The sequence below is a fragment of the Danaus plexippus genome, chromosome 12, assembly GCF_018135715.1.
Source record: "Danaus plexippus chromosome 12, MEX_DaPlex, whole genome shotgun sequence".
Lineage (NCBI taxonomy): Eukaryota > Metazoa > Arthropoda > Insecta > Lepidoptera > Nymphalidae > Danaus > Danaus plexippus.
In genome coordinates, this window is record NC_083545.1 from 635,406 (window position 1) to 652,260 (window position 16,855).

A 16,855-nucleotide genomic window follows, 5' to 3' on the forward strand; every position below is an offset into this window, starting at 1 on the left:
ACCGTCTTTAAAGGCTGCCATATCGATAGTTTTCAATTATCGACGCCGATGACAAATTGTAATATATTAAAATATACGAGGGATTCAATCAGCCGCGGAAGGCGCGCCGAATAAAGAGTGGAACAATAGTGTGTGACGCGGGGCCGGTATAAATCAAGAGCCTCCCGCGGTGGTCGGCGCTCGGCAATTACCAATTAAACGGCTCAATATATTCAAATTCATCGGCGAAAAGTCAAAGATTCGAGTCCGGCGTGCAGCGTGCAGCGGACAGAGTGCAGCGTGCAGCGGGCAGCGGGCAGCGTGCAGCGTGCGTGTACGATAATGAATTAAATACTATGGAGAACTTTGTACAATAATGATAACGTTTGAAGAAGTATATAATAAAACAAAACTGTTTCAATGAATATTTAATCTGGCCATCAACTTCACATACCGCCGAAGCACGCGACCATATTTCATATTAGTTTGGCTTTGTTATAATACACATACATTCGTAATGAGCAATTCTCTACTTAATATATTATTATTACACAGATATGATTCGAGTTTTTAAAACATGTATTTATAATAAATGCAATATTTTTTTACAATTAAATACCGTAAATATAAATAAATAAATATGACTTATAAATAAAAATAATCATCTACTTAATATAATTACATTGTAAATAATGTTTACAAAAATAGGCCTTCACAATGAATTTGAAACGAGAAAATAAGTTATACTAGTGAGTATATTCCTATCACCGAGCTTTAGGCTTATTAATGTTTGTAAGAGACAACATCTCAACAAATGGTATGTTACATATATATACATACATATATATACTAGGTACATAAGGTATTGGTTATAGAGAGGTGTGTGGAGGTAGAGGGTAGTTTTATTTATTCAAAGTTTAATACGTCTCTTAACATTAAAATGAATTATTGGAAATAATTCTAAGTCGATATTCTTAATCTACTGATTCGGCTTGTCCTTTATTTAACCTATTTTTTATTTTTCTAATCATCCTGCATATTCATAGTCCGCCGCCGACATTTGGTGTTTTGACGAAATATGTAATCAAAGTTCCTTTACCTTTAACAAACGTCGGACCTCGACATTCACAAGTGTAACCGGCGTTCATCAACACCCTGCAAATAGAATATATCCTTATATGTACTTACCTTAACTCTATTAATGTTATCAAATAAAATATTTGCAATTTAGAATTAGGACGCCATTGCTATTTTATTATTGCAGGCGCTGCGTTAGAAATATTTTTATAGAACAATTGTTATATAAGTAAGAGTAAATGTGTACAAACAACGGTCTCAGATGAAAAATAATATATATACTTAAATAAATCACATATGTAAAACAACTGCTAACGCCATCTATCGTCTGTGTCATGTGACTTCAAACTACATACAACTGTTATGAAATACCTTACAGACAACACGGGGATAAAGGGACAAATAATAGCTGCAATGTCATTCTGATGTCTAATGCACAATATTGGAAAGTTTCAATAAAACTCGTTCAATACATTAAATGTTGAAGAGCAACAAACATCCATACATCGTCACAAAGTTTCGCGTGTATCATGGCAACATATGAACCTGGCGGTGTCTTCGGTGACGTGTATCCGGCCCATGAGTCCCGTGGAGTCCATCCGGGAGGCGACGTTCACGGTGTTCCCCCAGATGTCGTACTGAGGCTTCTGCGCCCCCACCACGCCGGCTATGACGGGCCCGTGAGACACGCCTGTATAAAATATTACTTAAAGTACTCATCATCATCCTAATTCAGAAATTCTCATGTATTACTTCAGACGTTCTTAATTTTTATAATATTTATTATTATTATTATTATTCGGTTGTATAGTCGAACTAATTCAGATATAATATGTTCTGAATCACGAGGGTACCAGTTTTCTCATATTTTTTGTATAACCAAAAGTGGTTTCTCTATCACATCAGCAGAGGTCTGAATATTTCTTCCACGTAAGGTATTCCATCCTTTATTCCCGTCTTCCTGTTTTGACACAAATTGTATTTTTCAATTCTTAGAAATCCTTCGGGACTGTAAATCTCATGTTCTTTAAAAAAAAATACTTTGCAGTCGACCTTTGGTTATTTATCCCTGGACAACCAACATCCAGGTGTTAGTGTATCATCCTCTTTATTAATATGTACGCGTATCTTGTGTTGCTTGTTGTTAAATATCTTATATTCCAAGATCGCCGGGACGCTAGACCTTACTTATTTTCTGGGCAAAACATATTTAAGAGGTTAGTAAAATACTGCTGATAGAAGTTGTGTGGCAGTATTCATTGGACATTGTGTACAACATTTCGTCCAACATACGCGAAAATCAGACCTCAGACTATAAATAAAGTGCGATGTTTTTTCACCTGTATCACCTGACACCTGAGATTTGGCTGTCGGTATGAGCTAGCGGATATGAATATTGAATACGTTCACTGCACCCACTAATAATAACCTATTATATATGTTAAGAAACAATTTCGCCATAATTCTAAATAAAACGTAACCTGATAGCGCTAGGTCCGAACTAAAACCTGGATGTGGCAGGAGTTCAAAAATACTAAGTTCTTCGATAGTTTCCTCGTAACTTTCACAGTGTGTGGTTCAGCATGGTCTTGTTGTAAGAGAACCCGTTTTCGGTTAACTAAACCTGGTTATGTCTCCAAGAAAGCCTCATACATTCTCACCAGCTGTCCACTATATATCTCAGCAATCTGTTTTACTACGAAGTACTTCATAACTTCTGTCCACTTGAAATGACCTCTCTTTACGACGGCTTCTAGTAATTGTGTTTCGTCGAACCACAGATTTTTCATATTCAAATGTTTAAATATAAATTCATTTTTAGTCATTTTGATCAACGCTTCTAATAAAGCGATCACCATTCGTTAGAACAAAGAGCTGTTTACTTAAGTTACGGTTAATTCGTTTGTTACTATTTGACAATTTTTATAGCTCCTACATAATGGTTTTAAATGCTGATGTACGGTATTTTTAGAAAGTCCAAGCACGCTTGGTAATCAACTTCATCACCAACGGTGTTCAAGCGTCAGAGGTCCATTATTAAAACTATTAAACTAACTCTGTGACTTATTCTTTGTCTCTTCCTTTCCAATTCCTCCCTTTCAAGTTTCTCCACTGCCACAGCTCTTTTAAACTCTTGATTCCAATAATGTCTCAACAATACACGGACTTCATATTAGTCTCACTCCTTACTACTAATTATAAAAACGCAAAACGTCGATAACAGACAAAAGACGGAATGGTAAAAAAATATTACACTCTCCATAAAACTACAGGCTATTCGTAACAAGTTACATGTTTATATAGATCCGTAAGATTCTCTCTTTAAAACAGACATTACTCATGAAAAGGCCTCTATACTTATTTTGAAGGTCCGAGACAAATCTTTGGTTGTTAATATGACTTTTAAGGTGGTAGAGCCTAGCTGTGGTCAAGTTACTGCAGATCAAACATGAGCTGGCTCGACTGGGGAAGTACCACCCTCTCACAGAAGATCGACGTGAAGTTCTCTTTAATGGCTGCGTTTCGTCCGACGAGTGAGAGAGTCGATGGCACTTTCCCTGTTCCCGTCCATTCCTGCCATTTTCTTATTCCCTCTCTACCGTCCACAAAAATCAAGGTGAGCAACTTATCCGCCACATAAGATGTTGCAGATTTCCATGGGCAACGGTGACTACTCCTCATCAGGTAGGTCGTTTGCTTGTTTGCCACCTTTTTCATAAAAAATATGACTGACCTCAAGGTCCAGTATTACTCACCTATCCTCAACTTGAACCTCTGGAAGGACTCTCTGTTAATCTGATCTAGTATCGTCATCAGGGCGACCGCGAACTCTATCAGTATAGCGACAGTGTGCTCTTCTTTACTATTCCCGTCCTAAAATAATATAGAGTTCTTTATGCCGTCGATAATAATGAAATCAATATTTTTTATAATAAAATATTACAACTACGCATTATGTTCGATGTTATACTCAGAGGAGTAATGTTTAGTTCATATAAAGAATATGTGAATTGACCTTCAGCGACATCTATCGCCAGTGTCCCGGTACTGCACACTACATACAAATGTATGAAGGGACAAGTGGAACTATATACATATGTTAATCTGTTATCTCAACTATATTATTGTAAAGTTTGACCGATATCCGTTCAGTATATTTGATAGACAATCAGTGTTATGTATCAAAGGTGTATGTAGAGTATCTCAACTAACTATCTGTTCTTCTTTCCCCGGCCGCAGTCCGGACGCTATCATGTAAGTGCTGCCGATTGTTTTAATTTTCTCAATGCAACTGAACTTCGGCTTCAACAGCAACTGAAAAATATATATTAATATAATTTAAATTGTTTTTAAATGTTTCTTTTAGAAGATATATGTTGGCTATCGTTTTTATACTTGAGTAATAAAGGTACTGAGATAAATAAAATTATAATTAATTACAAATAGATAATCTATTTTATATGATTTCTTTGTATGTGAGTGTGTGTGTTTGTGTATGTGCAACCTTATCAAAATCACATATGATCTCATTGAGCAGCCGGAGACACTCCAGGCCTTGTTTGTTGACGTCGGTCTCATCGTAGAACTCCTTGTAGTTGGGGATGGAAGCGAACATCACCGCTATACTGGAGTAACGCTCGTGGTAGAGCTCGTCCTGATACACGAGGAGATAGACTTCATGTAGAGCTCAGTTTGGTATACAAGTAAAGATATAAATTTATAAACTTATAATTGAAATAGTGAGTTCTCAAATGTACATTCAAGAAGAGAATTCCAAGCATTATGGAGGGATTTCTGTATTTATTGTCAAAAGATATTTTAGTTTATCCATAGTATTGTATTTATATGAGTGTACCTTGGATGCGACTGATGTTAGAAAATGTTGAGCCACATGAGCTGGTAGAATGTTCTCGAGAAGAATCTGGTATAATATAAATACAAAGAAATTATAGTATATAGAAATAGAACTTTGAAAAAAAAATACAAAGAAAAGAATAATATAAATACAAAGAAATTATAGTATATAGAGTTACAACTTATTGAAAAAACTTACAAAGAAAAGAAAACCAAAGTATTTTATAATATATAATAGTATTTTATAACTCTACCTTATTGATTCCTCTCATCGTTTCCACTTCCTCCTGTTCCAGCTTCAGTTTATCTTTCCACAGGAAGTCCGTCCTGGATGTGAACTCTATCTGTCTGTCCAGTATATGAAGTAGAGCAGCTAAGAACACTAGCACCAGACCAGCCTTAGCGGAGTACGGCAGGGAAGGGAATCTGATATGAACACATCATTATAAGACATTAACTTAATTTTATGTTAGAAATATTGAACATTAATGAGATCTAAGATTTACGCGAGTTTTATTCATTTAAATGAAGAACCTTTTTTAAGACAACGAGGCTTTGATGATCCAGTATAAAATATAATATGGTACTAACTCAGTGTGTGTCTGGTAGAGAGCGAACAGCATGGCGTAGTGGTAGACTGTGAGGTGGGCGACCAGTGTGACCGCCGTTAGTACAGCCTTCACCAGGAACCCGCCGCGGAGGAACACCGACACACACGCCAGGGACAACACCGAGCTGTACACGTAGCTCTACATAGACCAACAGATAGATAGAGCTTTAGTATAGAAGCTGAGGTTTACTCATACAGACATAGATAGACATAGAGACAGAGTCATGGAAACCTTTAGTATAGTAGAGGGGTAATAAGATGACGGACAGATACACGGAGCTTTAGTATAGTGGAGCTGAGATAGCAAATAGTGGTTCACTCATGCAGACATAGAGACCTTGAGAGATGGAAACTTTTGGTATAGTAGGTTACTGAGGAATAAGATGGTGAGGAAATTACATGATACTAATTTTTAAAAAAATTAACAAAAATTTAAGGACTATATTTGTTTGGAGGCTGCAATCAAAATTATTTCATCAAAACATATTATAGCTGATAGATGAAACAATATTCTAAGGATATATTTATTTCCAACAAAGGCTTAAAGAAACTTAATAATCTAAATTTTGTTTTTAAATACTAACCGGAGTCGAGTCGATGTCCAGCTCAGTGAAGACGGTGGTTATGTTAGTGTCATTATAACTGCCGTCCCAAACCTCCACCGAGTACTCCTGATAGATGAACTCCTGGAACTGAAATAAGCACAGAGCGTTACTTTCTTATTTAATAACAAATATAAACAGTGGTTTACAAAACAAGTTGCAAGAATAACAAAAAATTTAGGTATATTTAAAATTGCAATTTGAAATGTTAAGATGAGATTTTTCTTATTTAAGGTGAAAAAGACGCTCATTAATTAAAAAATAAATCTCTATTTAACAGGAAACTCGACACGTTGTTCCACGTCATGCACGTGTAAGACAAGAAAGGTCGCGACTCACGTACAGTCTAATGATGAAAGGCATCTGGGTGATGTGGGAGCCATCCTACCCTGCGGAGGTGAGTGCGATCGTAGAGTTATAACGAAGGCCCTATGTTCAACAATTCTTCAGAAAAATCCCCATGGTACAGACAACAGAAAACACATAAGAAGCCAACGGCCCTGCGGAGACTTAAGGGTTCTGAATCTTCTGTGATTATGGGATCATCGATGTTTTCACGTCACATGTGTGGGAGTTAAATGATAAGACAACACTCCTTCCTGAAGGGTTAATCTATGCCTTGTACAATAAGAGTAGATATTCCGATATGTAGTAATTAATATTATATTTACCAAATTAATAACAGCGCAGGTACTGATCAGGATGACTGATATCACGAACATCGTCAGCCTGATGTACCAGTTGTTGGACACGACCTGCGAGTAAACAAATAGGAATCAAACTGAAAAAATCGTTAGTATGATATGAATTCGTTCTCACTGAATGTGGAAATTAAGTTACTATTACAGCCAGCGGAGCACTAATACTTCCTATATATCCTTCCTTCCTATTCCGAACCTACACCCTGTATACCTGAGCTGGTTTAGTGCAGTTGTCGTAGCTGTCAGGCTGTGCTCCGTCCCACCAACACAGAAACGTAAACACTGATAACGTTAGTAGAGTAGGGCCGAAAGACGCGTATATCACTACACTCCTGGGAACAGAAAGGCGAACTCAGTTATAATTTGATTGAAACATGACCTTCAACTTGAATGCAATAATTACAACATTGGGGATGATTGTGAACACACTGCCTGTACAAAAATTAAAGGTAATTTCAAAAGTATAAACGTGACATGACCCTGGCGAAATCTATAAGGAAACGCTAATAACTAAAGGAGAGAGAGAGAAAAAGAGAGAGAGAGAGAGAAAGAATAAACGTCATTCTAAGTAAGAAGTTCTAGAATATATCTCATAATGGTTTTATCAACTCAGTCGTGAGATGTAACCAGTATATACAGTGGAAAATTCGATTTATTCAAGTGACTCAATCTAACTTCTATTTTATATAAGAGAAACAGGCTTTATTGTGAATGTAAGGTTATTTTAGGATACACCATGAATAGTCCCAATAAATCCAGCCACAGGTATCATAGTTCCATCATGGTGATAACATTTAAAATTATATACTGGATACCGTATGTATTTCATCCCAAACTAAAGTCACCATAACCGAACTTCAGCTCCTCGTACCTGTGAACCGTAAGCAGCTGCAGCGCTGCCATCAGTAGGAACAGTGCCGCTGCACAGCTCACGTAGTATTTGAACTGGTGGTCGGGTTCCGCGCTGTAGCGGCGCTCTTGTTCTCTGCACTTAAATCCAAGCGTCACTCGATGAAGACCATCTGAGTGATCGCTGGGTATATGTACAGAAATAGTTACTACAGAAAACCAAACTTTTAATTATTCCATAATATATTTTTTTTTAAATAATGCATGTTCGAATTAAGACTTGTTTTAAAAATGAACATGAAAAATATAATGCCCAATTCAACGACTGTAATCATAGCATCATACTCGTAGCATAATTAATCAAACAACCGCAACGATATGTTCCAAAGACCGCAGATTCGAGTCCTGCAGTCTGTTATCGAAGAATTTTTTATGCATCATTTCCTATTTAAATTTTTATTTCATATTTAACCGATCCACAAGGTTAGTAAAGTTCTCTGACGTCTTAATATGAATGAGGAATAAGTATTGTTCACAAAACCCTCGATTAACTTTCACATCACAAAGTACCTTGAAATCCACTTTTTTTTTAATATTGCTTTTGTGACTCACATATTGATTATTGATTATTGATTTTGTAAAGTAATATATAGAGTTACCTGCAGTCACAACAAGTTCTCTGCGGCAGCAGATGTTGTTCTATCATCGCTAGACTCTGGAAATCACATACAATACAGATTAGTAAATTACAGTTTCCTTTCCTTTCCCAGTTTACATTGAAATTAAATTCTACCTCCTTATGTAGATAACATATATTCATTTATGAACAAATTAAGAGGAAGATAATACATATGTTTACTTTCTGAGTGGTTCAAGAAACCCAAAAGTTCATTAGTCACTGATAATAAAGGCCTTAAATTGATGGTAATCGGTCTGTATAGGCCATAGACATCTGCAGCATGAATGGTTTTCTAATAGTTGGGCTACCCAAACTAAAAAACAACTATACATTTGAATTTTAAAACACCCCATGTTGTAGGTTTTAGAAAAACCTGGAAAAGCATGTTTAAAACCTACATATTATAGTATTCTTGTTTTTCTTCTCTCGACAATACTCACGGATATTCCAATATTCTTAGCTAGTGTAGAGTCTGTGATATTAGCGAAAGGTTTGTCCGCGCCCCAGCACTCTACGTATTTGGTCATCTTGCTTGAAGGTCGAGACCTTGAAGGCACTCCAGGAGTCGCTATAACATACAGGAGAATGACCAAATATAGCCTTCAGGATGCTTAATTAAAGAAAGGAATCGCATTTCTTTTGTGTGTATGAGAGGAGATCTATAGGTGACTATGTCTTCGAGTCTGGTTTTGAATTCTAATTAATCCTCAACCACGAATTTCTATAGAATAAAATAGATATCCCATAAAAGGAAACTAATGAGTTATTGGTAATACCGATTTACCTGAGCTTTAATTTTGAATCTAAAAAAACACTGCCTAACCCGAGAAAGACAAATCTTTTTCGAATTAAGGACTATTTTCTAAATCTGAATGCTATCAAGTGTTAGCACACATGAAGGTATCAGAACATCAAGGGTTTATGGTAGTACTCCGTGCGGGACATTCGCATGTGTTTGGGGTCAGATCAACTAACTTAGTGACTCCACGGATATTGTACTCAACATCCGGTGAAACAACGTAGGTTGTACCGTTTCCGGAAGTACGGGTACACTTTCTGTCTCACTTTCTAACAAACAAAACAATTATATTAATCTATTTGAATTTATTACTGCTGATATTTTATGATGTCCTAAGAAACATCTTCTGTATTTATATTATAATTACTTTTGTCATTAAAGCAAAGTTGAGCCAATAATTGAATTAAAACTCTTCTTAAAAGTCATGTATCTAGGGTGGATGAGTTGTTCATATTCATATTAAATGTTCTTTAATATCTAATATCCTTATTAAAACCGGTATATGTTCGTGTGTTTCATTACCTGTACCCATTATAGGACTGATAGCACCTATAATGGATCCACTTCGACTCTTCGGTTTGGTGACAACAGTTCCGTTACCAACACCGTCTGTGTTCGCGGCGTTGTTGTTATCAAACGCAACAGCTTTTGGACCGTCCACTCTCACTGACGCTCTTCTGCTCAGATCTGAAACGAATCGTATAAGTATTGTTTCTGTTGAAACTTTTTATGAATATTGAAGATCCACATAATAGAACTTTTTTTTTATCTATTGTGTGATTTCCTGTAAATCGATTGTTACAGTTATGAAAATTTAAATTAGGCAAAACCTAATTCAATGAACTGAGAAGTCACATCTCTTAGTAATATCTGTCGCATTTTCAATATAAAGGGTGGATTATATAAAACCTCTTACCTCCAGGGTTCCTCATGGACTCCGCCCTCATGACCCTGGGCTGAACGTCCGTATCAATGAAACTGTTCTGCGAGGGTGCCGGGCTGATGTCCTTAGGCTTGGTCGGGGAGGTATCAGGGTATATCGACGAGACAATACTCGCCTTGCGGTCAACGGTACACACAGACAGACGACCGTTCTCAGAAACACCTGGTTTCTGTATGATTCCATTAAAATTATGGACACTTTAATTTTAGACATTATTACTTTTAGCATTGAAAAGAAAGAAATCTTTCTAATATAATTATTTAATCCAGTGGATTAACTTCAATGGAATTAAATACTTCTGTAACTTTATTTTAAGCTGAATCTTGGTTACAAAAGTCTAATTAGTCATGTAATGAATATACAACCCGGACAGAAGTTTACAAGTATCAGTTTTCTTTGACTTTTAAGTAAGACAAAGGAGGTATAATTAGCACCTTTTCAAGTTGTTGATTTCGTTTGACATTGTTACAACTCGTTTAAAAACCACCCTCATTTTGAACTGGCATTATTATCAAAACTTCTGTCATAATATCAATATCACAACAGAACAATTGATTTGAAGTATTGACAGAGTTATTAACAGCTATTTATATCCGGGCTGTATTTAAAACTATAAAATGCATATATTTTTTGTTTACATCAATTCATAGTTTTCGATTACATAGTAATTATATCCACACAAAGTAATGGTTTTATAAACATACCTTCTATATAAGATGATTACATTTTATACAAACAAATTAAACCTTAGACAATAACATTTTTCAAACAACATGTCCACAAGACAATAAGCGACAAAATCAAACGGAAAATACCTTATAGAGTCTTGTGAGAAAGCTTTTGCAAACAAGTCCCAAAATATGCCCATAGATTTTTTATTTAAAAAACACTAATGGCATATTATCTGTTATATTTTTTTTCCTTTTTAGGTATAAAGGAAGTCCATGCGATGTAAATGGGGGTCATAAAATGCTTTTACAGTCCGGGACTTGTGATTGATTACATTACACGGTTAACAACAGAGCCTTCACACATTATACATAAAAACTGTATAAACCAAACAAATATCCCCTAAACATACTTCCAACTTTATATTTATTTATTTATATTTACATTAAAGCATTTTTAATATATAGCATATTATTTAGTATAAAATAGGATCGTGTAATTATTATTCTTATTATATATTGAGAGTTGATGAAATATAAATTAATATTTCCTATCACGATGTATTGCGTCAGTTCCTGATGACCTACCTTAGGCGGTACAATAAGGTATGTCTCCACCTTATGATCCGCGAGGTAACCCTCTCTGGAGGCACCGTCTCCCGGCTCCACTTCAAACCTACCCGCCAACTGCAGCATAGTAGCCTTCGTGATGTGAACACGACTGGAATTATACGAGCGAAATGACCAACATTGACCACTGATCAATACTAACACTTGGGACGTTTCTCTTAACTATAATAAATAGTATAGCATTCAGATATCACGAAATGTATATTGAAGTAACGGATAACGTCCAGTGCGTCTGTTGTAAGTTAATCAATAAAGATGCTTTGACCAATACGTTATGGTGAGAGTATTTTTATGGAGAGTTCAATTCAATGCATATAAATATAATGTACAATAACTCAATAAACAGTCCACAGGAGACTGCTTTCACGGATAAAAGCCTCCGCGAGAACATCACGGAGGCTTTTATCCGCCGAACAAAAATACTTTCAAAACAAAATATAAACTAGTTTCATATAAAGCTCGTCGAATTTCAAACTACATTTTCCCTCAAAATATTCAACCGATATCTTTTTATATTGTAACAGATTTTTCGGTTGTATTATTTGCAAAGTTATTTCTCATTTCCAGATACTGTACATGAATTGAATATACGAATTTTAAATGGAATATTCCGAAAAATATAAAATGTATTAACATTATATCGCACGAGAATAGTATAATGGTATAAAAATTATGAAAGAAGCAATCTTTATTGGACGAGAGAATTGTCTTTTAACATTAAAAAATTACAGAGATAAGCTAATTGCTAACAGAAATTACACTCCGTTAAAGCGATTGTGTCGTGTGACGTCGCTGTTAATCGACGGTGCATGATGTACATATGCGTACAAAGTTTTATGTTTGAATAAAAAGACCCGTTTTTAAAATAAGTCCCAAATACTTATAAATGACATGGCAAGGCTTTTAAAACGAATGTTATGAAACAATATGTTATTTTGAAATGTCTCCATTGTCATTATATGCGGGTAAGTTGGTGTAATTAACTAATTACAATTTTATCTGAAGACATTACTACCATAAAATTTATTTATATGCTTTGTTTTTATAACATTAATTTAACCGCACTCTTATACTAAGTTTCTTAATACTTTAAGCTATATATTATCAAGAATTATTCCAATAGAATCCTTATAACGTGATATATATTTATTACAGAAGGTTTTTCTGTAAGCTAATAAGACCACAGATCGCTAAAGTTATTTAATATACAGTATCATAACAACTAAAAGTTATCTCAGCTCTGAACTACTTCGTAATATATAAACCACATTGGGACTAGATTCGATTCTGTGTCATATATTTATATACTGTGAAAAACGAAATGCAAGTTATAATATTTATTATTGTATGTATGTCATGTACCTACCTGTATCATTAAAACACAGAAGTAAAAGTACATTTCTTGGACTTCTTCAGTTTTTTTTTCATAAATTTTCACACAAAGTAGTATCAATGTAGGTTTATGAATGAAAACTAGAATTTAGAAAGCCTCATTTGACGTCACAAACAATTAGTAAAGTATACAGTCGATAAGAAAAGATACAACTCATGATGACGGAATGAATATATACTTAAAAAGAAATGTATGTCGGTCTTACCCGGCTATACCCCCGGACTCCATGTGATTGGCGAGTGTGACGTCATCGCTCCACACATCGAACTGCCACTTCCTGAGTCCGAGCACTCCACAGAGCACGTTCCCAGTATGGATCCCTATCCTCATGTCCACGTTGAAGCCGGTCGCCTCGCGGACGAAACTGGTAGCATTATAATAGTTGGGGAATCTTTCTCAACACGACTCCCACACATAAGACACTGGTCATCCCGAATTAGTTTCACTCTTTCCTCTTATAGCAACAATATATTTAAAAAAAATATTTTGAAATATTTTTTAGTTCCAAACAATATGACTAGTATAGTTTTAGCAACACCAAGTCATCGTTATACATTCAATTATAAAAGAGATAAAAATGCTATAGTAATTGTGATATAAGAGAAAAGTTGAAAACCTTTTTGCCTTCAGTACGTAAAGCAGACAACGAAGAAAATATATTAAAAAGTTATTACGTCTATTAGCAGATATAATTTGTCTGCATCCCTAAGCAGATGTGTTAAAAATAATATTTTCACAACTATGTTCCTACCCTTACTGTATAAAATAGCTAAGTATTACGTAATGTTCCTTGAATCGTCCAAAGAATGTCATTGCATCACTAACAACCTCCATGGCCTGATAGCATTTGATACGCTTGTATAAATAACGAGTATATTACCGTATAGCGTCTATCATCTGTAAACCCATGTTCACACAGTTGTACGCGTGGTTCGGTCTCGACACGGGTAGCCCTGACACGCAGTAGTAACAGTCGCCGAGGATTTTGATCCTCATACATTGATTCTCCTGTTGAACAATTATTACATATATAAACATAAATATTTATATTATTATAAAGTAATATAAACAAACCGTATTGAAGTAATTAGGTTCGAATTATTTTACCATTTACTTTTTGTCATTAACATAATATCTTAGATAGCCGGTAGAGCTCGTTTTAATATTTATATATAAAAATTTATATTTCGTTAAACGTTAATTCTGTCGAGCAAGCCTCCAGGAAGTGGACATTATCACGTAACATCCGCCGCTCAACAATTATAACAGCTCACAGTTACACCAAAATAGACTGTCTATTGCAGTGAAAATACTTACTTAGGATGTAGAGGGCGTTAGTTTTACCACTTTAATTTATATAATAATAAAAGGTAAACGACAGCTAGTGTGTTAGGTGTAACGTAATATTATAAATATGTATATTATTCATAACTGTCGAAGTCATTTTTTACGTACTCGTGTAATAAAGTGACACAAACGCTCTCTATTTTTTATCTGTAAACGACATGACAAGTCCGTTTGTGAAAAGAAGAATGCGTATGTGTTTCATAGTAAAATACATTGTTCATTTCAAATAATATTAATTGTAACAAAGTTTTTAAAACGTCTTATATAATTATATTTTTATTTGCTAAACTCAAATACAAGTATCTACTGTAATAACATGATTCCAGCCCAAAATCCAGTGTCAGAAATAGAAGTAATTTCAAAAGAAATCAAATACTCCAATCTGTTATATTTATTGGAAGTCCCTTTGTCCACAAAACGTCGTTGATATCTCGGACAGACGACCCTTTAGATAAATCGAAGCCATTCCTTATTCTTATTTTACTCTCAGTAAAAATAACTAGCTGCGGCCGAGCGTCTGTCGTTACAGATATATCAGAGTAGGCAATGATTTTTGAATTATTGTCCGTTTATTTAAATATATTTCGTCTTAATTCAGCCATTGAACATCGGTTTAAATTAATATCATTAAATTTACTTCAGTATTAAGAAGTTACTCCGAAATCAGTTTTTGATTAAATCGTAATGAAATGTACTAAATCCCAACATTTTATTAAAATATAAGTAGCCAATCATGTTCATGTTTCACTGAACTTCGTCGTTCGTTATGTTAATTGGTTTGAATTAAAATTGTTTTTGATATCATCTATAAGCGTTTCGATTAAACAGTAAAAATTAATGAAAAACAAAGTATTTTTTTATCATGACAAAACTTGTATCAATGTTATTTAAAGTGCTTAAGTCAGGTATGCGTTTAAATTAAACCTTTCGACTCAAAACGGTGCCAATTTAACTGAGCTCGTCGACAAAGCCATAGGCTTGACAGGACTAGCAGGACGGACCTAGACACATGACACTTTGATGATGGCTTTGATTTAGACAATAACCTACCAATATACTGACAAAAGACCTCGTTAGCTTATACTAACACAAACTTATGTGGAGTTCTATACGCATGTTTTCGTTTATAAAAGCAAATTATCTAAAGACATAATATGTAGACATTAAAATATTCACTAGTTACACCGTATGATTGAATCTTTATGTTTTCCTATATAAATACTTGTCTTTTTGTCTCTTTGCCTTCATATTTTGAAAGCCTTTGATGAGAAATATTAAGTCGTTTGTTTTAAAGTTCATTACTATTTAACTTAGTCAAGTTATAATGAGTTTTGCATACAACTTAGGACAGTTTTATGAATTCATTCGTTTCCAGCTCACAAAAACAGTAATATTGCGCGGTGCTAACATAATTTCGGATTCAATCGCTTTTTATTTGCGCTGCCTAACAAACGTATATAACTAGTTTTTATTGAGGAAATAAAAACATTGTTAGTTTAAAACACAGTGTGTTCAATGAAGAACGATTGTTTATCATTTATGTTGTATAAAGCACAATATCCAACTTTCGCAAGTCGAACATTAATAAACATAAAAACAAATATTTCATCAGCACTTAGCATGAAATTTTTGTTTACAAAAATAAATCTTTACGCACTTGTACTTTTTAAGTGGAAGATAAAAAATAAGCTAGAAAAACATTAAAAAATGTCGTTTCTTATAAAAATCATAATATAAAGCTAAGCATGTACATACTATAACATTGTAAAATCTAGCAACATTCTGTTGAAAATTTAAGCCTGAAAGAAGAAGATATATCTGTTAAGTACTACTGATATAAGTAATATGTATTGAGTGATATTACCTTGATCCTAACAGATATAAAACTTATGTTGCTTTAACAATAAAGTTACCTGAGCGATTTGATCGAATCTACCAAAGAGTTCGTTCAAAGTCTTCACGAGGTCGGAGGCACTGAGTCGCTCAGAGAGAGGCGTGAAGTTGACTATGTCAGCGTAAAGTATACTGACGTTGTTGTGCCTCTGTACGTGCATCTCGTGGAAACGAGTCTGCTTTGAGGTGTCGGCACAGGACTCCGCCATTTTCAGCATTATCGAACGCTTTACCTGAAACAAAGGAACGCGCCGCTTCAAACGCTTTGTTCGATAATTGCATTGTTCTGCATATCAAATTGTGCATAGCTATGTTTCATATGATCGAATAAGTTTTACAGCAATTGAAAATATCGACCTCATTTCAAAGGATTTTAATGAAAAGAGGTAAGTTGTAATCTGAGTTTTGTTTCAAATGCAAAGAAGACTAACTTCATTAATCTGAAATGGATCCCAATTCCGTTGAGATAATTTGAATGAATGCCAGATAAAGAACGGTATTATCTGCGACGTGAATGACATTATACCTACTCCATACGAATGTTGGTCATATTTGGTAAAGTCTTAAAAGATTACCATTTTTTCTAAAGGATTTAATACTGTTGATGTTTTTGTCCTGGAATAAAACTTTTTCTAGGGTCAAGCCAATTTTTTTTGTCAAATTGTAATTTTAATTACATAAACTAAATAAAAATAATTATTTACTTTAAATTCAACATACTTATATTCTATAGTTTTTTATTCTGTTATTGTTTCATATATTACGTAGAAATTAATAAATGTATAAATCTGCTTCAATTTTTTTATTGCTGTGTAAATCAATAGTTTCTT

At 34.5% G+C, this 16,855-nt stretch overlaps 1 protein-coding gene across 3 annotated transcripts in view; it reads right to left on the reverse strand.

Annotated features, from left to right (window-relative positions):
- Window positions 1-392: 392 nt before the first annotated feature.
- LOC116772262 (adenylate cyclase type 2) overlaps window positions 393-16,855 on the reverse strand; it is a 95,439-nt gene continuing 78,976 nt past the window's right edge. For 2 of the 3 annotated variants that reach the window (XM_032664368.2, XM_032664367.2), the window contains exons 6-26: window positions 16,046-16,258; window positions 13,666-13,793; window positions 12,991-13,149; window positions 11,351-11,483; window positions 10,068-10,263; window positions 9,674-9,838; window positions 9,328-9,420; window positions 8,793-8,920; window positions 8,333-8,388; window positions 7,696-7,857; window positions 7,036-7,156; window positions 6,795-6,878; window positions 6,106-6,213; window positions 5,503-5,660; window positions 5,166-5,337; window positions 4,913-4,978; window positions 4,562-4,711; window positions 4,270-4,371; window positions 3,813-3,930; window positions 1,603-1,747; window positions 393-1,134 (exon numbers count right to left, since the gene is read on the reverse strand). In XM_032664368.2, coding sequence (XP_032520259.2) covers window positions 1,020-1,134; window positions 1,603-1,747; window positions 3,813-3,930; window positions 4,270-4,371; window positions 4,562-4,711; window positions 4,913-4,978; window positions 5,166-5,337; window positions 5,503-5,660; window positions 6,106-6,213; window positions 6,795-6,878; window positions 7,036-7,156; window positions 7,696-7,857; window positions 8,333-8,388; window positions 8,793-8,920; window positions 9,328-9,420; window positions 9,674-9,838; window positions 10,068-10,263; window positions 11,351-11,483; window positions 12,991-13,149; window positions 13,666-13,793; window positions 16,046-16,258 — 2,772 coding nt within the window. In that variant the 3' untranslated portion in view covers window positions 393-1,019. The remainder of the gene's footprint in view (window positions 1,135-1,602; window positions 1,748-3,812; window positions 3,931-4,269; window positions 4,372-4,561; window positions 4,712-4,912; window positions 4,979-5,165; window positions 5,338-5,502; window positions 5,661-6,105; window positions 6,214-6,794; window positions 6,879-7,035; window positions 7,157-7,695; window positions 7,858-8,332; window positions 8,389-8,792; window positions 8,921-9,327; window positions 9,421-9,673; window positions 9,839-10,067; window positions 10,264-11,350; window positions 11,484-12,990; window positions 13,150-13,665; window positions 13,794-16,045; window positions 16,259-16,855) is intronic. The other variant, XM_032664371.2, reaches the window with a different exon arrangement.